This window comes from Crotalus tigris, unplaced genomic scaffold (assembly GCF_016545835.1).
Source record: "Crotalus tigris isolate CLP2741 ecotype Arizona unplaced genomic scaffold, ASM1654583v1 scf7180000018432.44079421565:4894166, whole genome shotgun sequence".
NCBI classification, from domain to species: domain Eukaryota; kingdom Metazoa; phylum Chordata; class Lepidosauria; order Squamata; family Viperidae; genus Crotalus; species Crotalus tigris.
The window spans coordinates 1,966,345-1,992,656 of record NW_024096999.1 but is presented as its reverse complement, the minus strand read 5'-3'; the positions used below and the strand labels follow the sequence as shown (position 1 = coordinate 1,992,656).

The following is a 26,312-nucleotide window of genomic DNA, read 5'->3' as shown; positions in this document are numbered from 1 at the left end:
AGAGAGGTTTTTCCACGGACCAGAGGGTGCATGGTTTTGTGTGCTGCCTGCATCCCATGGATGGGGCTTTGCTTGTTTGTGTGGACTGGTTGCTGGCATGTCGTGGCCTGGTACCGATCCACGGACTGGAGGTTGGGGACCACTATGTTAAACTTCAGGTCTCATCGAAGTCCAATCATAAACAGCTACAGTTCCAACAGCAAAGATTGGTAGGAGGGATGAAAGGGACAAAAATAGTGGATGTGTAGGAATGTCCCATGTCTCAACAGAAGATCAAAATTTCAGGTACAGAAGAAATCAAAGTATTTTTTTATTTATGAGACTTTCAAGAAGTGTCTTCCAACTTCCATCCATGGTTTTCATCCCAAACTCTAAACAGAAAAACTGAATTAAAGCCTTAGCAGACATGCTAAGCCAGTTTAAACATATTTTGCAGTTTTAACATGCAACTGGGGGGGGAGGGGGTTTGCATGCTAAAACTTTTTAAGCTAAATTTTATGATCATCTTCCATCCTTCTCTAAGAGGCTTTGATAGCACTTTAAAATAATGAGGTTCGTTTTAATTAATGCAACATTAGCGAACATTTTGTAGGAGCACTTAGCCAGTGCTATTGGAATATCAAATGAACTAATTTGGGATTCATTTTATTATAACAAACATCAAATGAATAGCAAAGAGGCTCTTCCTACCCCCTCTTTAACTATTGATACTTAAAGATAAATCTTATGATGCCAGCTTGTGAGCATTTGACTGACACAAGATAGTCCATATTAACTATGAGGCCTACACATCCTGCACGTTTTTTTTAAAAAAGAAGAATCTACACCATTAAAGCAACAGACCTGTATAATTCCCAAGTCATCGATCTGATCAGGTACTATTTATTAAAATAGACTATGGAATAATACTATTTATTAAAATAGACTATGTACTATTTTATTAAAAAAGTACTAGTACTATTTATTAAAATAGACTATGGAATAATAAGAATTGGAATGGACCTTACAGGACTTCTAAGTCCAACCCCCTACTCAAGCACGAAGCCCTACCCATTTCAGTCAAGTGGTTGTCCAATCTCATCTTAAAAACTTCCAGTGTTGGAGCACCCACAACTTCTAGAGGCAAATCATTCTACGGATTAATTGTTCTCAAACTGTCAGGAAATTTCTTTTCAGTTCTAGATTGGTTCTCTCCTTGATTAGTTTCCAGCCATTATTTCTTGTCCTGCCCTCAGGTGCTTTAGAGAATAGGTTGCCCCCCCCCAATATATTTGCCATATTAGAAATATGGTGGCACAATGGTTAGAATGCAGTATTGCAGGCTAACTCTGCTCATTGCCAGCAGTTCGATCCTACCGGCTCACCTTCCATCCTTCCAAGGTCAGTAAAATGAGGACCCAGATTGTTGGGGACAGTAGGCTGACTCTGTAAACCACTTAGAGAGGGTTGCAAAGCACTGTGCAGAGGTATATAAGTCTATGTGCTACTGCTATTGCTAAATATATGAATATTGTTCATTTTTCCAACATGCCACGTCCAGAAAAAGGAAAATAGGTCTAAAATAATCAGCTTTTTGTATTGATGGCGTGAAACCAAAATGATGACATCGCCATTGTGACCCACGGTCCAGAGTCTCATGTTCCAATTTCACATATAAGTACTGTACGCCTTATGCTATTCTCCTGATTTGTGTATTGTGTTTTAGCATTAGTCCACTTCCTCCTCTTTCCTCCCTTAAATTCACATCATCATCTCTCCATACGGCGTTCAACATTTATTTTCCTGAAGGCCTGAAGTTGAGTCAACTAAGGGGAAAAAAATAGTCTTCCAAAGTGTTCCCCTCCCACCACCCTGGGCTTCCACTTTTCACCACACTTAAAACTCTAAAAGGCCTGTGTGAACAGATGTTGTTTGTGTCACCTCTTTAGCTGTAATAAGAGAGTTGGGAATTGGCTTCAGCACTTAGCAGAAATAAAGGAGCATTCTTCTTCTATCACTCTTGGGTTGATTTCATGGTCCTCATTATTTGTTTCTTAGATTTATATCCTGCCTTTTGTATTTGGAGTTCAAGGCCTCTTCGGTAAAAATCTTCTTTCAATTTTCAGGGGGGGGGGGCTCTGTGATGTTTGGGCCCAAGACAGTCAAGCTGGCCCACCCTTGTTAAAGTGTCTGGATACACTCACAATGTTTGAACCCTACACTGAAGTATTCACCTCCCATTTCTTCCTACAGGTAGTCCTCTACTTATGACTGAACCCAACATTTCTGCTGCTACGTGGGACAATTGTTAAGTGAGCCTTTGCCCCATTTTGTGACCTTTCTCGCCACGGTGGTTAAGTGAATCACTGCAGTTGTTAAGATAGTAACCCAGTTGTTAAGTGAATCTGGCTTGTCAGAAGATTGCAAAAGGGGATCGTGTGATCCCGGGATGCTGCAACCGTCATACATATGAGCCAGTTGCCAAGTGTCCAGATTTTGATCCCGTGACCCTGGCGATGCTCCAACGGTCGTAAGTGTGAAAAGCAGTCCTAAGTCACTTTTTTTCAGCACTGTTGTAATTTCAAACGGTCACTAAATAAATGGTTGTAAGTTGAGAGCTACCATTATTTCCTTTTTTCTGCCAACTCCTATGAAGCCCAGCAGATCTAAAGAGCTTTATCTTCACCGGGACCGTTCCATTTGAGATTAAATAACAGCTATCAAAATGGAAGGGAAAGGGTTTTTTTTCTTCCTCACATTTCCTTCCAGAGCATCGGAGGGTAAATCCAATAAAATCAGCCATGTGGTTTGTTTACAACATCCCACTCATTGTTAATAAATTAGTCTAAGTGCAACTGCAACTTAATTCCATAAAATGTTTAATATAACAGCTGAAATCCTCCAATTATGCAGTAGGAACTGCAAATAATTTGTTGTGTTTTTTTTTAATCACTCTCTCGCCCTCTGTTCCTGCACGCTATCTAAACACCATCTGTAGAAAACATACAACCTTCAGTTTCTGTGTGATGATAGAGATTCTGAAGTGGGAAAGCAGATAAACAGTTACATATTTTCCCCCCCTCCGTTCTCTTCCAGTCCCTGCAATTAAGTGAATCATTTACTCAGTTACATTTACATTTCTCCTTTATCAGTTGACCAAAGGCAAGCTGCGTGTTGCTCATCACCAGAAACCTGCAGTCTAGTTCTTTGCAACAGTTCCTCGGATGTTCCCAAAGCCTTGATCCAGCCCTACGCCGAACGGTCTTATTTTGCACTTGAGTCTTTGTTCACGTGTCTCGCCAACTGTTCACATGCTAAGGCCCATGTCATGTTAGTGAAAAGATGAGCCGTGACAATTTTCCAGCTGAGAACTCTGGGGATTTTTACGAATCTCTTGTCTCAATAGGAAGGTTTCTGGTGAAGATCAAGTGTAAGATCAAGTCTTTTTGTTCTTATATACAAAGTAAAAAAAGACTGGGAGAATTGGCACTATTATTGATTTGGGCTGGGAACTGCCCAGAATTGGTTAAAAGGCCTGTGGCTATCCCAAAGGTACTTTTTCAAGAGGCAACTGGACTTTTTTTTTTTTTCCTTCAAGATGTTTTGCTTCTCATCCAAGAAGCTTCTTCCATTCTGACTGAAGTCTTCTTCAGTCAGAGCTGAGGAAACTTCTTGGATCAGAAGTCAAATGTCTTCAAGGAAAAACAAAGAAAGTCCAGTTGCCTCTTGAGAAAGCACCTTTGGGTCAATCATGATCTGGATGACTGAGAATCTCCATAGATGGGTGGCTATATAAATCTTTTAAATAGATAAGTGTTTAAGGTGGTACACTAACATTTTTTCTGACAGCTCTACCCATCTTGGTGATTCTCCTCTAGAAAGTGCTTTTGAGGCCTGATCATTTGAAGGACCATCTTTGCCCTATTACAGCCGTCCAGCCGACCAGGACAAGAAGGTGGGTTATGTTACAGGTTCCATTGAATGGAGATTGTCAATTGATGGGACTACGAAAACGGGCCTTCTCAGTGGTGGCTCCTTCTTTATAGCAATAGCAATAGCACTTAGACTTATATACCGCTTCATAGTGCTTTACAGCACTCTCTAAGCCAGTAATGGAGAACCTTTTAGAGACTGAGTGCTCAAAAACCGCCTCGCCCGCCACTGCTCTGCCCCTACCCTGCCTGCCCACAAGGCCACCCACCGCTTCCACGGCCTTCCACAACAGATTGCCCAGGTGGCCCTGTAGTGCCATGGTGGCCATGCCCTCTGCCTGCACCCCACAGCATCATCTCCACATGATGGGGCATGAGGGTGGAGTCTTGTCCTTGCTGCCCAGCTGCCATGTCCTTGGCTGTGCTGCTCCACACGGGCTGCGCCCGGGGACGACTCTCCTCTGGGGGGGCTGCTGGTGAAGAGGGGGCTGTGGGGGGAGGCGGGGCTCAGACGGCAGTGTGTGTGCCCACAGAGAGGTTCACCACCACTGCTCTAAGCCATTCACACAGTCAACGTATTGGCGCCAACAATCTGGATCTTCATTTTAACTGACCTTGGAAGGATGGAAAGCTGAGTCAAACTTGAACCGGTCAGGATTGAACTCCTAGCAGTGGGCAGAGCTTGTCTACAATACTGCATTCTAACCACTACGCCACCATGGCTCAGTGGCGGAACATAATTTATGGAACATAATTGCTTCCAAAGTATGGTTGGCCCTCACCCTGCTTGCTTGAACAAAAACCCCCAAAACGTGGTTTTGTCAGCAGTCCTGGGGACCCTGAATGGAGACGTAGCTGCTCAAGTGGCTGATTTGATTATGTTGTTGCTGTCATGGGGGGGGGTTGGGGTGGATTTTTTAAAAAAATGGGATTTATTATACGGTGGATTTTGTTTTAATTTTGTAAGCTGCTCCGAGTCACCTACATGTCAGTAAGGCAGCCCTTTGTTTAAGAAAATAAATAAGTAGATAACTAAATAAAATAAAAGTGTAGATTGTGCTGTTTGACAAGATTTGAAAGCTTAAAACATACCCTGTACACACTTTTAAACAAAATGTGCTTCCTTTTTTTGAACAGGTTTTTTTTTTCAGTACAGTAGATCAGTATGTTTCATTCTTTACTTGTTCTTAATTCTTTACTGTTTAATTACACCTTCATATTTTACATTTATTACTATTTTGCTGCCCTTCCCCTCATCCTTGCCCTGGTTTTTAATTTCGTTGTTTGTTTGCCCAACCTCACTACAGAGGTCTTTTAGGGTGAGAAGACACAAGTTGAATTTATTCAAAGAAAAAGCCACCTAAATAAGAGGTGCATTTGGAAAAAAAAATGTGTGAGCCCCACAAGGCATTTCCCCCCCTAAAAAAAAAACAACAGCATTCCCCCACGCTTGCTCCTTACCACATAGTTAATTAATGTATATTGTTACAGATTCATGTGTTCCTGGGACACAGGGAGGGGAGAAATTCCCATAGCACACCAGACAACTACTGTGATAGATTACTTGTACTTGCTGTGTCATATCCAATTAATTCAAACGGACTGTACACTTGCATTATGTGGGTTAGTGCAGGGGAGATCAATACGTCGGGTGGAAATCCACCACGACTCTCCTCGTCCCTCACCGGGTGCCGCTTGGTCAGAGGCAGATCGCGCGAGGCTGATCCGCAGCTGAAGGGGCAGGTGGTTCATAGACACCATTCAAAGTTGGCCTATTCAACCCCGGCTTTTCTAACTCGCCATTCATGCATCGCAAAACACCATCTGGTCCTCTTTCGCCTCCAGCAATCACAGCTGACCAAAAAAATGATAATAACAGCTGTTGCGAAACAAAAGACAAACAAAGCAAGGAGGGAAAGGTTAGGATGAAATCCAGGCCTGCAGAATCCTCCATGAATACTCCATGAAGTGAGAAATGGGGGAGAGAGGAGCTCTTCATAGGTTTTATTTTATTTTAATTTCAGCTTCCTCCTCCTCCTCCTTCCTTCTTCTCCTCTTCCTCCTTATCCTCCTCTTCCTCTCTTCTTCCTTCTCCTTCCTTCCTTCCTTCTCCTCCTCCTTCCTTTTTCCTTCTTTCTTCCTTTTTATCCTCTTCCTCCTTCCTTCTCCTTCCTTCCTTCTCCTCCTCCTTCCTTCTTCTCCTCTCCCTCCCCTCTTCCTTCTCCTCCTTCCTTTTTCCTTCTCCTCCTTTCTTCCTTCTTCTCCTCTCCCTCCTCCTTTCTTCCTCCTCCTCCTTCTTATCCTCCTCCTGCTCCTTCTCTCTTCCTTCTTCTTCCTTTAAGGCAACACTTGTATGGAACTTCCTTTGGTTAAGCTTGAAATATTTAATCCATCTGTTTCAAAACAAGAAAAGGGAAAAAGAGGGGGGTAAGAATACCCTTCGAGCCACAATGGGCAGGTGATAATATATCATGGAAACATTTAAAAGGTTTATTCATGTTTGAAAGCTAATGAACCTGTTTCAGCAAAAATTTAAAACTCCTTATGTTCCTTCATCATATGTCAGCCTGGGTTAATGTGAAAGTGGAATGTAGTTAACAGGGGTGATAAGTGGAGGGACCTTGGGAGAAAGCAGAGGGAGGAGAGGACTTATTAATGATAGGAGGGGAAAAACATTATTTAACAGGTGTCGGATGGGAGAGTGGGAATCACTTAACCCACAATGCCATTCCAGCTCTGGTTGCACAAGGATACACTTTAAGGGTATGTTGTGGCCTTGCAGGGGTGTGATAAACACTTATGGATAGGGACAATTTGAAGGGAAATTATGAACAGGAGTACAGCGTATTTGCCATCTTTGAGACGAGAGTGGTACTTTAGTACTCAACTGCTTTGAAGCTCATTGAATTTGGTACTCAACACATTTTGATGGGAAAATCTGGCCCCAGTACTCATCATTTGTTTGGTACTTAAGGCACAAGCCAGTGTCAGCTGCCCTGTGACTCACTGCATTATTCCTTATGGGAAAAATTTGTTTGGTACTTATCGTTTTGGGTACTCATTGTGCCTCCAGAAACCAAGTAACGATGAGTACCGAGGTACCACTGTAGGAACATTTTAGCAAAATTCTATTAACAGAAGAATCATGTTTTCCATTCTGGAAGGTTCTCAGATTATTGGCTAATGACATTTCCAAGCTTCTCCAGCTATGCAAAGACTGGATTTCATACCAGGTAGAAACTTAGCCTAACTCTTCTCCACCTCCCCCTCCCCCCCAAAAAAAAACAAGTCAAGGAAAAATCCAATGTTTCTTCTATTTTACACGTGATAGGTTTCTGCAGCTTCCTCCTCACCTTTCAGAGTTTTGAGGCTATCTGGCGGAGATGACGCTGCTCTACTTCATTGCTCGATCGCAAAGGTTCAAACACGAAGGTACTACAGTTCCCTAACTTGATTCATACATTTGTATGACCCATCCAGGCATAACTCCAGATAGTCCTCGACTTACGATCACAATTGAGCCCAAATTTTCTGTTGCTAAGTGAGACCTTGGGTAAGGGAGTGTTGCCCCATTTTATGACCTTTCCTGCCACAGTTGTTAAGCGAATCATTGAAGTTGTTAAGCTCGTAAGATGGTGGTTAAGAGAATCTGGCTCTCCTATTGACTTGGCTTGTCAGGTTGAAGAAAGGGGATCACATAACCTATGGGACACTGCAACCATCATAAATGTGAGTCAGGAAGGAAGTATGGAGGGAGGGTGGGAGGAAGATATCAAATCTATTTCAACCATAAATATATTTTGATTTTTTCTTTTAGCAGCATAACTTGTTCATACTGGCCCAGAATCAAATCCTGCTTCCTTGCAACTAAGTCTGGATTGCAGGATACCCTCATTGACTTTTAAGGAGGCCCATTTCCTTGCAAGACTGATCATCATCAGTGGGTTTTCAGCCCTTCATCTTATGTGATCAAGTGCAGGATAGATGAAATTGATTAATGGGTGGAATTGCTTCTCATCCCAGACTAAGGGAAACAGACTTGCTTTGTCATTAACTCTTATCATTGGTGACGTTTTCCTAGCAATGCAAGCCTGCAATTACAGATCATCTATTCTATACAATTACTGTCATATATGCTTTGGGTTTCATTTGTTGAAGATAAGAATTTCAATAGCTTTCAAGCGTGTTGATGGCTATAGTCAATTAGCTGTAATTTACATGTGTGTGTTTTGTGTGTGGGTTCGCACATGCTTGGGGTTTTCTTCCATGGAAGTCCCATTGAACTGAATGGTAACCATGCAACAACAAAAAGCTGAACCTCTACCATTATCTATCTATCTATCTATCTATCTATCTATCTATCTATCTATCTATCTATCTATCTATTTATTTTACTCATTTTCTGTCTGTCTGTCAAGCTGTTAAGAACGCTGATGGTGAAGATCTTCCAACTATCTATTTTGTCTCACTTTTGATTAAAGTTGACATATTCAAAAGATGAGCTAAGGCACGCACATAATTAGTTCATTATTTTGACTTGAAAAAATGGCTTTTCTGAAACAAAAGAGTGCTTATTCCCAAATAAAGCTTGACTGTTTGAAGGGAAGCACACACACACACCCCCCATTAACCGCAGGGTGGTAAATTACCTAGCTGAGATTTAAAGACCATTCTTTGCATTGCTTCCCTATCTGTATTCTTTTATCCTTTTATTATTGTTACACACCCGGAGTCTTTAGATTCTGGCCTACAGAAATGTGAGAAATAAATAAGTGAATAAGTAAAAACAAAAAATAAGAAACACGAATTAACAGGGTCAACGCAAACGTTAGATTTAATGAAGCAGCTATCTCAAGCAGCAGATGCTGGAGCAGGATTCTTAATCCCTGCCATCTTGTCTCTTTTCAGGATAAAGAAATAGGCACCTTATGGCTTGTACTTCCATCGCTAAATTAGATTTAATGCTCTCAGATGAAATTAAAAACTTAATTTCTTCGCCAATAATTTTTCTTTAGCTACACTTGACTTTTGAGGTACACTCCAAAGTTAGGTAGAACCAGAGAGAGAGAAAAAACAGGTTTGAGGAAGACTTGGGAGTTGAGAACTTAAGGTCTGCACTGACATGATGTCTTTGAGCTAGCTGATGTCATTTCTATTCTTCCTGATGTGAATTTGTCAGGAAACTTGAGACCTTTTCCCATCCTATCAGCATTGGGAGTCTTAAGAATGGAGAGGTGATGAAGGTGAAGGGGTCACCTAACCCAAGAAGGTATCCAGTCAATCTCTTCTCTGCCCCAATGTTTTTTGGAAGGCTGCAGTATCTCAGGGGCTGCCCCAAAGAAGAGGGAATCAAGCTATTCTCCAAAGCACCTGAACGCAAGACAAGAAGGAACGGATGAAAACTAACCAAAGAGAGAAGCAACCTAGAACTAAGGAGAAACTTCCTGACAGAACAATTAACAGTGGAACAACCTGCCTCCAGAAGCGGTGAAAGCTCCAACACTGGAAGTTTTTAAGAAGAGACTGGACAGCCATTTGTCCAAAATGGTATAGGGTTTCCTGCCTGAGCGGGAGGTTGGACTAGATGACCTCTAAGGTCCCTTCCAACTTTATTAAGTGCCTTGGATGTTGACTTGGGGTGCCACCAAGAGTAATGTGGTTTAAGCCCTATTGATTTCACTGGGAATAAAATGCAATCCACTTGATCTGTAAACCACCCAGGTCTCCGAGGGTCGCAATACACGTTAACAGAAATTTCCTGCACTCTTTTATGTTCTTCATCCCAACATTATTTAAAAGCTCCACAGAAGTCACGTTGGGGAACACGATGTAATATTTCTGGATGGATAGCAGCTTGAAAAGCCGGTACTTTGTGAATTTGATCCTGTTTATACAACTCCCGAACAAGAGCCCTGGACGCTGCATCTAATCTGATGTTATTTTCCTCAAGATTAGGATTCTACTCAGGTTCCTGACTTGCTGTTTTTCATTTTCATTTTATCGTAAGCAGTTTAAGATGGTTGCCAGTGGTAATTTGCAATTTTTATCAAGACCTCTTCATTATAGCTTCTGACAGGACAGATGCTGTAATTAATCATGCAAGACAACTGGGGATAGTGGTCAAACTGTTTTCCTTGTATGGAGAAAAAAGAGGAGGGGGGATGTAAAACAGTGAGTACAACAGGGCTCCTGATTTCCTTTTTCATAGTACAGGCAATAAAATTTTTAAGGTCAACCTAGATAAAACAGCAGAATCAAAGGATTCTGAACTAAATACGCAGAGGCAGATCTAGGCAAAACAATGTCTGCCAACTAGCACCATCCTAATTGCAATATAGATATTGCTGTACTTGTTTTGTTGGCACATAAGGGAAAAAAATGCATTTAGTGACCAAATGGGTAAAGATGCATTCAAACTTAACTTAACCCCCGTCAGAAAGCTTGAACAGCATTCTTCAAAATGAAAAAGGTCTTCTGCAGTCACGACATAAGCTTAAGACTGAAAATCAGGCTTGTCAGATGCTGTATTTTTCCTATCCTGCTCTATGGAGTAGAGAGCTGGTCTCTGACACAAGGCCACCTGAAGAGACTAGAAGCATCTGAAATGTGGATTTACAGGCGGCTGTTACGTATAAGCTGGACTGACAAGATCAGAAATGAGAAGGTGATAAACCGCCTGGGAAAGCCAAGGGAAATCATCAAAACAATTAAAAAACGAAAGTTAGAATATTTCGGACATGTGATGCGACACCCAGAAAATACGGCATACTCCATTTAATCCTCCAGGGAAAGATTGAAGGCAAATGAGGTCCAGGCAGAAGAAGAACATCGTGGCTTCAAAATCTAACAGACTGGTTTGGACAAAACTCAGCAGCACTTTTTTGTGCGGCTGCTGATAAAAACAGGATCGCCAACATGATCGCCAACGTCCGATAACGGATATGGCACAAGAAGAAGAAGAATTCCATAGTGACAATAATTGTTGGTTATTTTGGGTTTAATTGTGGTCATAAGTCGAGGACTACAAGATCGTGGGATTCCAACCTTCTGTATGCCACAGTTGTCACCAGATGGGCCCATAAAATTTTCCATTCATATTCCATATTCAGCACTAATTACAATTTTGTAAAGCTGGTTGTTGGTGGTGGTGATGGTTTTTTTTTTCCTGAAATGTGTTTATTCTATAGCAAGATAAAAACATTTCTTTTAGATAAGCAAAATACAAACAACTTAATTGCTACTATCGTAACTCATAAAAAAGTATAAAATAGCATAAAAACACAATAAGCAATGCCGCAATTAAATCATTCATGTTACCAGTGTTTACATTAAAGCCTCATTTATGAAAACTTTACAACACATGATCTGAAAACTTACAACCTTTTAAAGAAAATATTTACACTGATTATTCAGATGTGGCAATCCCCTTTAAATAATCTACCAATATTACATCATATTTGAAAAACTCACATTTTTTTCTTCTTACTTTTTTTTGTAATAACAGTTTATTTAAGTGCATTTCCTTTTTTTAAAAAATACAGTGTATTAAATCTGAAAGTTCACCCAAACACAGAATAGAATATTCAGTTTCTTTTTAATGGGTGGGTATGAGCAGAACTGAAAAAGTGTGCGTTTTATTCCAAACTATTGGAGAATTTGGAATAACATGGTAAAATGAGAAGATGGCGTTTGATGTTGATAAACTTCAGAAGACATTATTAAAAAGGAAAAAAAAAAGAGCTTTGGCAAAAGTCTGTGACATTTCTTTTACATCATTATTATCCATGATAGAAAAACACCGTCAGCTACTCATGTCATAGGAGCATGATTGTATGAAATCCAATCAACATTTTACAGGTAGTTACAACTGTGCTTTTAAGAGCTTCGTGGGTTCAAATTGATTCCAAAACTTAACTGGTGGGCAGTACATCACCAGAATTTTGTAGGAAGGAACAATTTTAATCGGAAAAAATGTAAAAAGGCCATTTTTACTTTGTCAAGTCTTCTTGCCCAGGCATTTAAGACTATTCAGTTCGTGTATTTTTAGTAAAGCTTGGAATAAATAAAAAAAAATGGGCCACATTAAAAAAAACAGCAGAAAAAAAGAGCACAGCTTATTTGCCTAAAAAACAAAAGAGAAAAGAAATGCAAAGCAAAGGAAGGAAAAGGGGAAGGGAAGGGGGAAGGGAGGAGGAAGGGAAGAAGGAAGGGAATGGGGAAAGGAAGAGAAGAGAAGGGGAGAGGCAAAGAGGAAGGGAAGAAAAGGGAAGAGAAGGGGACAGGGGGAAGGGGATGGGGAAAAAGAAGAGAAGGGGAGCGGGAAGGGGATGGGATGGGAAGAGAAGGAGGAAGGGAAAGGCAAAGGAGGAAGGCAGGAGGGAACGAAGAAGGGCGAAGGGAACCAGGAAGGGAAAGGAACCCTGGGAAACAAATATTTATAATTCAGCTAAAGGATTATACCCAGCTACACTGTAGTTCTTTATTGCCTATCTAATAGACAGCTTAGAAGTCTCTTTATGTGTTATGCGTTCCCGCATAACTCCTCATCAGCAATGCGCAGTGTCCGCCCGATGCACCGCTTTGCTTCCTCCGCGATGCAAAGCACGGCCGACTTTGCGCCTCTTCAGAAAATGCCGGCCTGCGATAAGAGCGGAGTCTGCGTCTGGCCTTGTATTTGGGACGGGTGGGGCTGGCTGGCGGAGGGTGGGCTGCCGATGGCCGCGATTGGTGAGGTGATCTGCGAGGAAACCGGGGAAAGCTGCTGCGGGGAGGGCTGTGGCGGGTGCTGCTGCTGCTGCTGCTGCTGCATCTGTTGCAACTGCTGCTGATGCAACTGCTGCAGCTGGATCTGTTGCAGCTGCTGCTGCATCTGCTGCTGCATGTGGTGCTGGAAATGCTGCTGCTGCATCTGCTGCTGGATCTGCTGGTGCAGCTGCTGCTGATGCATCTGCTGGTGGTGCATTTGCTGCAGCTGCAGCTGCTGCAGCTGCTGCAGCTGGTGTTGCTGGCTTTGCAAAGAAGGGCTGACTTGGGAGGGGGCCGAAGCCGGCGTGGCGGCCAAGCTGGTCGTCATGGTGCTGGTCAGCGAGGGGGACATGTTTGTAGGCCCACTGGAGGCAGCCGAGGTGGGGGCAACGATGGGGCTCCCGGTCAGCCGCATGCTTAAAGGTTTGGGGGCAATGGCCCTGGGAAGAGACTGCGGGAGAGTCTGTGGGGAGGGGACAACCGTTGCGTGCTGCGAAAGAGGGGTGTTCAGAAGCAAGGAAGAGGACAAATTCGTAGAGGCCAGAGTCTGCTGGACGGACCGGATCGTCTGGGCTTCAGCTGACTCGGCAGCAGCCTGTGCGTCAAAAAGAGAAGGCAACAACAATAAGTCTACTCATCTGGGTTAGGGGTTTCAGATTAGGGTTATTTAGGCAGCTTTGGTCTCAGTATTCATGTATTTCATCTCAGTACGTTCTGTGATGGAGTGATGTGGTGGCCTAGTGGGAGAGGTCTGGCCTCCCAATCTGTGAGGCTGTGAGTTCGATCCTAGGTAGCAGCAGTTATTTCTCTCTCTGGGCACAATAATTGTCTGCTGTGAACACCATGTAGGTGTCAGGAAGGGCATCCGACCAGGAAACTCTCAGCTCCATTTGGTCGTCCTCAACTCCACCCCAAATGGCAAGGAATTACAGAGTCGTTAAAAAAGAAAAAAAAAGGATATTCTGCTGCAGTGCTTTACATGACACTCCTTTGATCTTATTTGTTGAAGAAATTAAACATGTTGGACCTATTATATCGCACTTTTAAAAAGTTCTTAATTGTTCAACTTGCCCTGCCTTTTCCCACAGGTTTAGTTCTGCGTTTGCAGGTAATTTTCGAAGGAACAGGGACCCCATTATACACCTCAAGCAAGGAGATGGCTACTTTTTTAAAAAAAAAAAAACCTTTGAACAAGATGATTGAAAAAGACAATAAATCTGCATTGAAAACTGCTCCTATCCGTTGAACTGAAATCGGCATTAAGCTCACCTTTGACACCAAACTAGCTCTGTAGGCTGCCAGGGCTTTGAGGTATTCCTTCTTGGCAGCTTCTGTTTTCCTTTTATATACCTGTTAAAAATGGTACAATTTTAATATCATACCTTCGTGCCCAGAAGCTTCACAACTTGCTTGAAGAGGAACAGTTATTTGGGAGGGGGGAAGGAGGAAGGAGAGGAAGAGGAGGAGGACGATGACAAGGAAAAAGAAGGAGGAGGAGGAGAAGGAGCAGGAGGAGGAGGAGGAGGAGGAGGAGAAGAAGAGGAGGAGGAGGAGGAAGAAGAGGAAGAAGAGGAAGAAGAAGAAGAAGAAGAGGAGGAGGAGGAGGAGGAAGAGGAGGAGGAGGAAGAAGAAGAAGAAAAAGAAGAAGAAGAAGAGGAGGAGGAGGAGGAGGAGGAGGAGGAGGAGGAGGAGGAGGAGAAGAAGAAGAAGAGAAGGAGAAAATAGTAGTAGGACAATTGCTAACATGGTCAACACTGTAACTATGTAAAATAAAATAAGTCGTTTTGTGAGATAGAAAAGAACAAAAAACTTTTTAAGTCTGGATTTTGTACAAGCATGTGCGCCTATTTCTATGTTTGTGTGTGCACGTGTGCGCACACCCATGCACCTGCAAGGAGCACACTATTGCCCAATAATCCACAAACATCCCATCGGTGAAAAAAATCCCTTCTAATCCGCCCATCCACTGGTTCATTAAAATCCCACCGCCGCAAATTCAAGACTGCTGGGTAGGTCTTAAATCGGAGTTTCTCGGGCGAGACTACAGGCAGCCTGATCAGGTCCCCATCTGTGCTCGCTTCCTCATTAACGAAGTCCTCCCCCCAAAAGACCAGGCCCCCCCCCGCTGTTTAATTAGATGGATTGCAATCTTTGGCACCTTTCCCTCCAAACTCCAAGGTCCAAACTCCCCCCCCCTCCCCTCCGCTCACCTGTTTTTGCTCTTCTCCTAAGCCGTCCCACATGGAGGCCACGATTTTTGAAACCTCACCAAAAGTGGCGTTGGGATTCTGGCCTTTAATGGCTGCTTGCGTGTCCCTGAAGAAGAGGGCGTAGGCAGAGACGGGCTTCTGCGGTTCGTTCGGATCTTTCTTTTTCTTTTTCTTCGGAGTTTTGGGCTTCTTGCCAGGATCTGGGGCAGCTCGCTTTTCTCCGGCAGCCTGAGAGCAGAAAGGACGAAAGTCATCAGCCTTGGCCTTTCACCGGCCGGACGGGATAAAAAAAGAATCGGTTGGATAAAGGCGTTGGGTTGGCCGGAAACAGAGGTTTGAAAGGGAGCTCAGGGCTTGGTCTGCAACTCCGTTCAACTATAGGCAGTCCTCGACTTACGAACCACAACATGGGGGCCAGAATTTCTGTCACTAAGCAAGTTGATACCCGAGACAGGCCTGTTCTCATGATCTTTTTTTTAAAATTGATTTGTATCCCTTTATTGTTTTTGCAAATAAACCATGGCAGCAAATATCTCCAACACATCTCTTATTTTCCAACAACAACAACCCTGTGAGGTGAGTTGGACTGAGAGAGACTGGCCCAAAGTCACCCAGCTGCCTTTCATGGCTAAGGCGGGACTAGAACTCACCGTCTCCTGGTGATTGGCCCAAAGTCACCCAGCTGCCTTTCATGTGTAAGGCGGGACTAGAACTCACCGTCTCCCACTTTCTAGCCTGGTTTCTTTGGTTAAGCCAGCGGTTCTCAACCTATGGGTCGCGACCCCATTTGGGGTCGATCGACCATTTTTCGGGGGTCGCCAAAGAAGGCGATCTGCCATTTTCTCCCCTCAGGGGGCGGTGCCGTGCATGCGCGCCGCGCATGGGGCGGTGCCACGCATGCGCGCCGCACATGGGGGCGGTGCCACGCATGCGCGCCGCACATGGGGGCAGCCCCGTGCATGCGCAGCATGCATGGGGCAGCACCGCGCATGCTCGGCGCGCATGGGGGGCGGTGCGGCGCATGCTCTGCGTGCATGGGGGGCAGTGCTGTGCATGCGCACTGCGCATGGGGGTCGGCGTGCATGCGCGCCGCGCATGGGGGGTCGGCGCGCATACACGCCGCACATGGGGGTCACCGTGCATGCGTGCAGTGTCGCGCATGCGCAGAATGTTTGTGTGACGGGAGTCGCCGTCACACAAACGTTGAGAACCACTGGGTTAAGCGAATCACTGCCATGATTAAGTCAATCCCGGGGTTGTTAAAGGAACCCAGTTTTCTCCTTTGACTTTGTTTGTTGGGAACCACCCTGTAAGGTCTCAAATGGCAATCCCATGACTCTGGAACACAGCAACCATCCTTAAATAAATGCTGGTTGCGAAGCGCCCAAATTCTGGTGATGTGTCCGTGGGGATGCTGCGACTGTTGTTAAGGGTGAGGGTTGGTCATAAGTCACTTTTTTCAATACTGGTGTAACTCTGAATGGTTGCTAAATGAATGATTGTACATCGAGAACTACCTATAAACTTGGCTGGTTCAGATCACGTGCAGCTGCTCTTGGCAGCCACAGACAGGTGAGCTCCAAAGCAGCTCCAGGAAATAACTTCACAATGTACAGGTGGTTCTCTGTTTTAAATACAGACACTCACCCATGCACACCTGGCAGAATGAACACTCAACCTCAAATACTTTGTATATAATGCGTTGCAAACTATCCATATTGACTCATTTTGAAAACATCCACTGAAGAACCCCCTCCATTATCCCACTTGAGGCTTTTAGAAAGACCCCCTTCCCCAGTGGGGGGGGGGAAATCCCCAAAGTTGGACAGTTTTATTTTCTTCCCTTTTTCTCAAATGTTTGGAGGGGATCAGGACCCAACTGGATAGCAGAAGTCTAATAGAGATGAAGGCACACCCTTCAGCCCTTAAAAAAAAACAGTTCACCTCATCTCACAAGCTGCCCCTAAGTCTACTGCTCTCCTTTCAGTTTCTGCACTGCCAAATTGATTGATTGATTGATTGATTCATTCATTCATTCATTCATTAAAATTTGTTTGCTGTCCATCTCACCACAAGGTGACTCTGGACCAGCTTACCACATGAAATTCTACAGCTAGAACATCTTAAGCAGGAAAACTTTCTTAAGTGCCAAATGGACCCCAGTAACATTTGAGAAATAAGATATACTCCATGTGAAAAGAAGAGGAAACAACCCTTTGTACTTTCCCAGCCCTTTTGTTCGCGCTGTTGCTAATGTCTTTGTTAATTCTTCCGGGTCAAAACAGCAATGAGTAGAGTTATTTTTCAATCCTTTCTCAGCTCCTGTGAGTCTCTCTCTGAAGCTCCCCTATGTAGCTTCCAGGCAAAATTCTGGTAAAAACGCCACTTGATAGATCCACACTTTCTATCTGTGCAAATTTTCCTGGTTCGCGTCTGGAACTGGCCTACCAATCTCTACATATACTTTGCTTAAGGTTAAATAACGGGAAAGGTTTCCCCACCGCAGGGAAAAGAAAGCCAAAGAAAAATAAGATGCTGTGCTAGAAACACACACATATAAAATCCTGCTATTTGTTTCCAAAACAGATGGCTGTGAGTTCAGATGTTATTTCTCCACCTGTCATCTCTCTTTTGGGGTGATCATTTAATCTCAAAGACGAAAGCAAACTGGAGAGCAGACTCATGAAAAGGTGAAGGCTGCGTTTTAGAAAGAAATGCATTGGGGTTTTTTTTTAAAAGCACGAATACCCAACAAGGTGGCATGTGAAAAATGTCAAAAGCACTGCAGCCAGAGATGACAAACAAAGGGACTGCATTTATAAAGCAGGAATCTATTCATGATGACCCTCATGCCGATAACTTCCTTCTTTTGAAAAATAGTCACAAAGGATCTCCAATAAGCATCTATGCCATAAAACTGGATAAACATCTATATATTTAACTCTTGTTTTTACAAACAACAACAACAGCCAACCAACAGCCAACCAACTACTATCTTGTTTGGTAGAATTCATTTTCTCTTGCATGGTACTGCAATAGAACACTTACAAGCCTTAGGTAAGCTATCATATTCACAAATAGGTAACTACTCCAAAATTACCTGAAAATCTGTTATTTTGGGCAAGGATTCTGAGCTCTTCCTGGAGCAAAATCACCAAAGGTTTATGCAGAAAGTGTTTCAGATTGATTGATTGATTGATTGATTGATTGATTGATTGATTAACACGTGCTGTAACTTACCCTGTTGGGGTCATCCACATCTTCTTCATTGATGGAACTGGATGGCGAGGGAGTTGCCGATTTGCTTGCAGGAGGGGAAGGAGAAGTGTGTGGCAAGTTGGTATTCCCTAGATTTAATCCCAGTTGAGCACTTAGCTGGGACTGGTTAATAGTAGTAAGCTGGTTAGCAGTCATAATTGCTGAACGAGTCGCTTCCGTCATGTGGACAACAGATCTCATAATCAAAGGATGGTCCTGCCGATACTGAGGCATTTCCGTATGGGTATGATCCTGAAACACAGAAAGAATAGAATTAATTAATTCTATTAATAGGATTTTGAGCTTTAAAGAGTCAGGATAGGAAGAAGAGTGTTGACACTTCTGAACGTTGGTGTTGGAGAACATTTGAGAAACCATGGAGAGCCAAGAAAACAAACTGATGGAACATTGAATAAATCAAACCCAGAGTTGATTTGGGCAAAAAGGACCAGGCCAACTTTGGACACATATGCCAACAACTTAGTTCTCTGGAATGTTGCCCTCTGCAAGGGGCTGCCCTTGAAGACTATAATGTAGCAATGTAGAAGTGATGGGAGCACTTAGGTATGTCCATGTAACAGTGGCTGGGTGAGTTGCACTGGTTATCAGTAAGCTTCTGGGTGCAAGTCAAGATGTTGGTTGTGATCTGGGGTCTGGCTATACGAAGGACCATCCAACGGTAGGCATGCTCCAAGTCCTCTCATTAAAAGTGTCATCTGATAGGTCCCAGGAGATGTTGTAGCTCTTGGTCTCTGTGGAATAGTATCGACTCCATATTCTGAGTAGCCCAAAGCCGGCTGTCCTTTAAATGGGCCTTAAAGATTTGGCTTTTCTTCCAAGCCTAAGTACAGTGTGAACTCTTGAGGGTGGTCATGCTATTCAGCAGATGGATGCTTTTTTCTCTTAGCTTCTCGAATTGACTGACTCTGAATTTTGGTTGAGAAATAGCAATAACACTTCCTAAACCTTTTCTATTCCCCGCACTCCTAGAACGCTTTGATATATTCTCGCACCCCTACACAAAAGTAATCTGGTTATGCACATACACTACAATTTTGAAACTTGTAAACCCAAGTTTTCGCACCCCCTGGAATATCGTTTCGCACCCCCAGAGGGTGCGACCACCTCCAGTTGGGAACCCGACTTAGACTTATATATGCCCTCACAATACTTTACAGGCCTCTCTGCAAGATTTACAAAGTTTGCTCCCAACAATCTGGATCCTCATTTTACTGACCTCAGAAGAACGGAAGGCAGAGTCAATCTTGAGCCCCATCAGGATCAAACTCCAGGCTGTGCGCAGAGTTTGCTTGCAATACTGCATTCTAACTACTGCACCATCAGGGCTCTTATAAAAGATTTAAAAAATCAATACTATTTAACAGTCCAGAAATATGCTACTTGTTAGAATCAGGCAGGTAGCATTTCCAAATCTGCAGAGAATCCAACTTCAAATGTATTGAGAATGATCCTTCTTTCTCTTTAGCAACTCTTGCTGTTGCTGTTTGCAAAAGGCTGCAATTATAGCCTGCCTCTGATTGGGAAGAAACATATACTTGTTATATTGCTATCACTGTTTTGGATTTGTCTGCCAGCAAGGTTTAGAACAAGCCATCCTCAGATTCTTCAAGATCCTTTTTCATACTAGAGCAGAGGAAATTTATTAAATCCATGAGACAATCCAAGTTAAGATAGTTAATGTTAGTTAGATGGAAAAATATAAGAAGTAAATGAAGGTTAGTTTTGTTTTGTTTTTTGTCTTGGCTATATCAACTCCTTTTTGGAAAGTGACTTGGTTTGGGGCTGAGTAAATGTTGCACACTTAGGCTAGACAATTGTGTTCCACAATTTTCCTCTCCAAGCAATGACAATATGATAGCAACAATGTTGACAACATGTTCAAAATAACAAAGACTTCGTTTACCAAATTGTTCCAATCACTAAACACATTAATGGAGCCTAAAATAAAACATTTTAGTTGTAATATATTAAACAACACTAATGTAACATTGTCCTAATTATAACCACACTTATTCAGCTTATCCATATCTGGATCATAAAGTTTATATTAAGAAGAATCTATGTATTAAAACAAACATACAAAAAAATTGGAACCATACATTTTATAAAGGAAGTAAGCTGAAATTATGCCTATCCAGGTTTGCAATAACCTAAAGAACATTCTAAATTTGCCTTTTTGGTAAAAAAAAGTAAGAATTTGGAAACCAGTACAAGTTTAGCTTTGGAGTGTTGTTTCCATAAAATTTCAAGTTATCTTCATTTCTTACTTTGAAAAAAAAAGTTCTTAATAAGAATAAAAAACAACGAATCATTTCTTTTGTGCTATAACACAGTTAAAATTAAGATAAACAGACCAACATATAAAGATTAAGCTGAAAGATGCTTCAAAGAACCATCAGCTGTTTCTTAACCTACATGGGTTAACACGAATTTCAGCGATGTAAACCATGGTTTTATTTAATAATTTTATATAATCCATCACTAATTCTTAAAAGAATAAGCACGCTGGCTGAGGAATTCTGGGAGTTGGAAGTCCACAAATCATCAAAGGGCCAAGTTTGAAAACCCCTGGTTTAACTAATTAAGCTAACACTTAGAAAGTAGGCATGTGGTAAGCTTCCATGGAGTAGATAACAGAATGACATAGTTGAGGGGGCCTTGAAGATCTTCTAGTCCAACCCCTGTTCATGCAGGGGACCCTATACAATTTCAGACAAATGGTTTCCCAATCTCTAGATGTCTTAGCCTCTTCCTGGTGGATTTTTCTTTGATAAATGAAAGCAACATAAAATACGTTTTGTAGAAAAGCATACCACATTATTCTCCCATAGTCTACCTCATAACATCTAATTTCATCTAAGTAAGATTGGGTCCCCAAAGCACGGCGATATTTTTAAAATGTTCCAAAACCTCACATTTTCATAGAAGAAAAACTTTACACCCACCAACATACATACTACAGGAATGATATATATTTTTGTAAAACCTGAGATAATTTATTTTTAATAAAAGAAAAAAGAAGAAAAATAAAATGTGGGCTGCAAAAAAAAAAGGCAATTATTTCCCCGTCTTGTTTCTTAGATATCTGAAAAAGAATTTCAAAATTCATCAAAGCTAACCTTCTCTTATGTACAACAGGCTAAGCTGAGAGAATGTTAACAAGTTCAATTTTCATTCAATCAGCACCGCTGCTCCCTGAAATGTTTCATTGCAGAAAAGAAATAAAAAATAATCTATATGGTAATTATTAGGATGAATCCCTCAGTAACTTTCGGCAACATAAAAGGTCAGTTCTATTCAAGATATTTTATCAGTCCCTTGCACGTACTCCGGTGCTGTCATTTTAAATCTGAACAGCATTTTATTTTCCCATTTACAGCTACCTGCAGAATTAAGTATTTAAGCCAAATAAGAAAAAAAAAAGGAGAGAGAGAAAGAGAGAGAGAGAAAAAAAAATCTCGAATGTTGGCAAAGGCTATAATAGCATGGAGATAAATTGTTCAGCTGCTCTCTCCCAAGCCTCTAGGGCTACAGATTTTTCTTCTCCTGGTGCACTGTGGGTATTCAAAACTTGTTCAACATGATTTCATTTCATTTCAGGCAGTGCCTGAGAAAACTAAATTACAGAATCAATCATACAGAAGGTCAGAGTGAGACTTCATTACAAGTATTGCATGCTTGCATGAATATCTTTCATTTATGACTGACCCAATATGTCACAATAGCTGTCTAGTAAAAATAATCCACTTTCTGAAATTGATGTACTACTGATGTCAGTGCTACTCAGCGGGTTGGGAAGATTATAGAGAGATGTTTAAAAGGTGGGGGGGGGAGGAGAAGAGAATTTGTTTTTTTAAAAAAAGATAGAACCCTATGGAGCCCAAAGAACAGCTTGGTAGAATGGTCGTCCATTGCAAATTAAAATAATTTCTCAGGTGATCACCGACAGTCAATGGTACTTTAGTTGGTAATGACTTGAGATGGTGTTTGCTAACGGGTTTCCATCTGCTTATGTCTAGATGTATACATATTTTTTCCCCATACTGTGTTATGTGCCCTGGGTGCTTTTCTAAACACAAATGGTACTTTATTCAATTTTTCCCTCCAGTAATTCATTTAAGAATGTTGATATTTTGTATTACCATATTATTAAAATGCCAATGCTAATGATACTGTATGCCTTCTCTCTCTCTCTCTCTCTCTCTCTCTCTCTCTCTCTCTCTCTCTCTTTCTCTTTCAGGGAAAGGAAATCTCAACCTAACACAATGCATTTAAATGAAGATAAATGCTTTTTTTCTTTTCTGTCCATAATCATAAACTAATCAGCAATATGAAAAATTGTCCCTCTCTTTACAAACAAAAAAGGACAGAGGCTAGTCATGGAAGGTAAGACAATGCATGGTGAGTTGTCCTATTAATCTTTTCTTGAAAGAGGTAGGAAATTGTTAATCTATTAACAGCCATCTTTAATAATTGGGGGGGGACTGCTGAGTTTGACAATAAAACTGCTTACTTGCACTTAAAATACAGCCATCTAAACTTACTAATGGAATGTAAAGCATTATTTATTATTCTGATTGTTTTCTGGCAGCAAATCTAAGAGAAGCTGGTAAAAGTACTGTTATGTAGCTAGTCAACTCAATGCCCTGAGGGAAACATGGGTGAACCTTGACATAACCTATTTTTTTACTCACGCCTCTGGCGATTTTATATTCAAGTTTGTAGGTGAACATGTCAGGCAGTATTCAGAATAAATCTGGAGACACAATGTATTAATCATAGCTTTTGCCCAAGTACATTTCATTTCTTCTCCGTTGACGCTTGAAAATTTCATGACATTTCTTCAAGGTGACATTCTGCTGGACATCTCAAGGGGTCAATCCATAAATCCAATTAAAAGAATGATCCTTGGCTAGAAAACTGTCCACAATGATGATGTTTCCAAAAACATTGAGGATTGCATGGGGTATATAAAAAGTTATGTTCTTGGAGAGCAACTCAACATGGCTTAGACCTTAAGTCTTCTCTCAGTAGCTTCTGCCTGCTAAAAAGATCAGGATGGTGGACTCTTTGGCGGCCATTTTTTTCTTAAAATATGTCATCTTCAGGGACCATAGGAATGAAGCTTCTAGATAACTGAGACCTTCTTTAGAACAATTTTTCTCCAGAAATTAGATTGGTTCCCATGCTGTTACTTTTTTAGAAATCCACCAAGCTAGTTTTTCATGCATAGATGAGTTCAGGAGTTTGATCCTGACCTGCTCAAGGTTGACTCAGCCTTCCATCCTTCTGAGGTCAATAAAATGAAGACCCAGATTGTTGGGGGCAATAGGCTGACTCTGTAAACCACTTAGAGAGGGCTGTAAAGCATTGTGAGGTGGTATATATAAGTCTAAATGTTAGTGCTATTGTCCTTCCTTCCTTCCTTCCTTCCTTCCTTTCTTTCTTCCAGTTAGAATGCAACATTGCAGGCTGATTCTGCCCACAGCCTAGAGTTCAGTCTTGACCATCTCAAGGTTGACTCAGCCTTCCATCCTTCCGAGGTCAGTAAAATGAGGACTCCAATTGTTGGGAGCAACAGGCTGGCTCTGTAAGCTGTTTAGAGAGGGCTATAAAGCACTGTGAGGTGGTATATAAGTCTAAGTGCTAGTGCTATAGATTGTTGATGACTAGAACACTTCTCCTAGAAGCTTGAGATAACAGAATAATGAACGGGATCTTGGAGGTCTTCTAGTCCAACCCCTTGCTCAAGCAGGAGATCCTATACCACTTCAGACAAATGGTTGTCCAATCTCTTCTTAAAAACCTCCAATGATGGAGGACCCACAACCTCTGGAGGCATTCCGTTCCACTGATTGTTTTAACCATCACAAAATTTCTCCTTACTTCTAGGTTGCTTCTCTCCTTGATCAGTTCTCTGTTCTTGGAATCCTGCTCTTTTCTTTCTGGCAGCATGCATGAGAGTTTTTATTTATTTCATTTAGGAATCTGCTACAGCAGAAGTCCCCAACCTTTTGGGCACCAGGGACCAGTTCCAAGGAGAAAGGTTTTTCAACAGACCGGAGAGTGTGTGGTTTTGCGTGCTGCCTGCATCCCATGGATGGGGCTTTGCTTGTTTGTGTGAACTGGTTGCTAGCATGCCACGGCCTGGTACTGGTCCATGGACCAGGAGTTGGAGACTCTATGCTATAGGGACTATTGGATTGAATGGTATATAAACAGCAGGTAAACTGGATTCATATATTTGGGCTGACATGAGGAGAACATGTTGTGACTACCACAACGGGTGTGGCAATCATGAGTTGCCTAACATTGTATAGTTCAGTGGTTCTCAACCTATGGGTCGGGACCCCTTTCACGGGGGTCGCCAAACAACGCAGTCTGCCATTTTTTCCCCCTTTTCCTTAGCTGTGCTACTCCCTTTTATTCTATTGGCCTTTGAAAGCCAATAGAATAGACTCTCTTGAATAGAGTCTAATTCTATTGGCTTTCAAAAGCCAATAGGAATTGTCCAGGCTGTCTCTGCCCTGCTGAGCCCGCCAAAAGTCCCATTCTGCAAACGGTGCTGCACCAGTTGAGTCGTCCTCGACTTACGACCAGTTGAGTAGTCCTCGACTTATGACCGGTTGGGGGGTCGCGGCATTAAAAAGGTTGAGAACCACTGCTATAGTTCTTTAAGTTAGTCTCCTTACCATCTTAATTCCATTGATAGCCATTCACTGCTTTTATTTTATCAGAATGGGTACACAGGGAATCCAATAATATTTCTGGTAATGCAGAATTTTCTGTTCCTCTGTGTAACATACTAGGCTTCTTTTTTAAATTTTCTTTAAAAGCAATATTTATCTTTATTAGAACAGGGAGCTCAGCGAGAGAAATGTCCACATGGACTCCGTTGCTCATAGATGTCACCTTCAGATTTCAAGAATTATTCCAGTTTCAATATATCTCATCCAATATTGAAACTATTTCTGTGGTATCTTTAAAGCCTGTGACTTAACTATCAATACCGATTTAACAACTTGACAACCAAGATGTAATAAAAATTTGAGAAGCCGAGCACTGCTGCGTGCATGCAGCCATTGTACGAATGTAGATTAATATCATAATTATTTTATGCCCCCATAGTTAGTTCTCTCAGATACAGCAAACCCAATTGTCCATGAAATAAAATTTCATAGTTAAAATGCCTCTTTTATGTTTTTTTTATTGCAGCAATAAAAAAAAGGGGGCTCCAAGGGAAGATCATTCATAAAATATACAATTTAAATAAAGGGATTTTTATTATTAATAAATATTTATCACTTTAATAAAGTGCCTGTTTTAAATAAATAATGACAGGCACGTATCAACACGGCTTTGAAATATGTATTTAATATTCGGGATGATATTAATCTTAAAAGAGGCAAAGGAACTCCATAGAAAATCTGGTTATTTTTAGTGGACCATTTTTCGTTAAGATTACTGAGAGTAGAGAATATCTGGAGCTCTGGGTTGAACTGTGGGGTTTTTTGATACTCTCTGAGCTTGGTGGTTTTCCTTGCAGATGTTTCATTACCAAACTATGTAACATCATCAGTGCCAGAAGAAGATGGGGCTTGCGAAATGGAGAAGGAGGAGGAAAAGGAGAGAGGAAGAGGAGGAGGAGGAGGAGGAGGAAGAGGAGAAGAGGAGGAGGAAGAGAAGAAGAGAGAGTAGCAAAGAAGAGGAGAGAGGAGGAGAAGAAGAAAAAGGAGAGAAGAGGAGAAAGAGGAGGAAGAGGGGGAGGAAGAGGAGAAGAAAGAGGAGAGGAGAGAGAGGAGGAGAAAAAGGAGAAGAGAAGAGGAGAAAGAGGAGGAGAGAGGAGGAGGAGGAAAGAGGAAGAGGAGGAGGAGGAGAAGAAGAAAGAGTAGGAGAGAAGAGAAAGAGGAGGAGGAGAAAGAGGAGGAGAGGAGAAAGAGGAGGAGGAGGAGAAAGAGAAGAGGAGGAGAGAGGAAGAGGAAAGAGGAAGAGGAGAAGAAGAAGAAAGAGTAGGAGAGAAGAGAAAGGAGGAGGAGAAAGAGGAGAGAAGAGGAGAAAGAGGAGAGAAGAGGAGAAAGAGGAGAGAAGAGGAGAAATAGGAGGAGAGAGGAGGAGGAGGAAAGAGGAAGAGGAGGAGGAGGAGGAGAAGAAGAAAGAGCAGGAGAGA

The 26,312-nt window shown here is 42.0% G+C and overlaps 1 protein-coding gene across 1 annotated transcript in view; it reads right to left on the bottom strand.

Moving 5' to 3' along the window:
* Positions 1-12,233: 12,233 nt before the first annotated feature.
* The window catches only part of TOX3 (TOX high mobility group box family member 3), an 82,880-nt gene continuing 68,801 nt past the window's right edge, over positions 12,234-26,312 (bottom strand). The window contains exons 4-7 of the mRNA XM_039352414.1: positions 18,107-18,376; positions 14,867-15,094; positions 13,926-14,006; positions 12,234-13,251 (exon numbers count right to left, since the gene is read on the bottom strand). Coding sequence (XP_039208348.1) covers positions 12,535-13,251; positions 13,926-14,006; positions 14,867-15,094; positions 18,107-18,376 — 1,296 coding nt within the window. The 3' untranslated portion in view covers positions 12,234-12,534. The remainder of the gene's footprint in view (positions 13,252-13,925; positions 14,007-14,866; positions 15,095-18,106; positions 18,377-26,312) is intronic.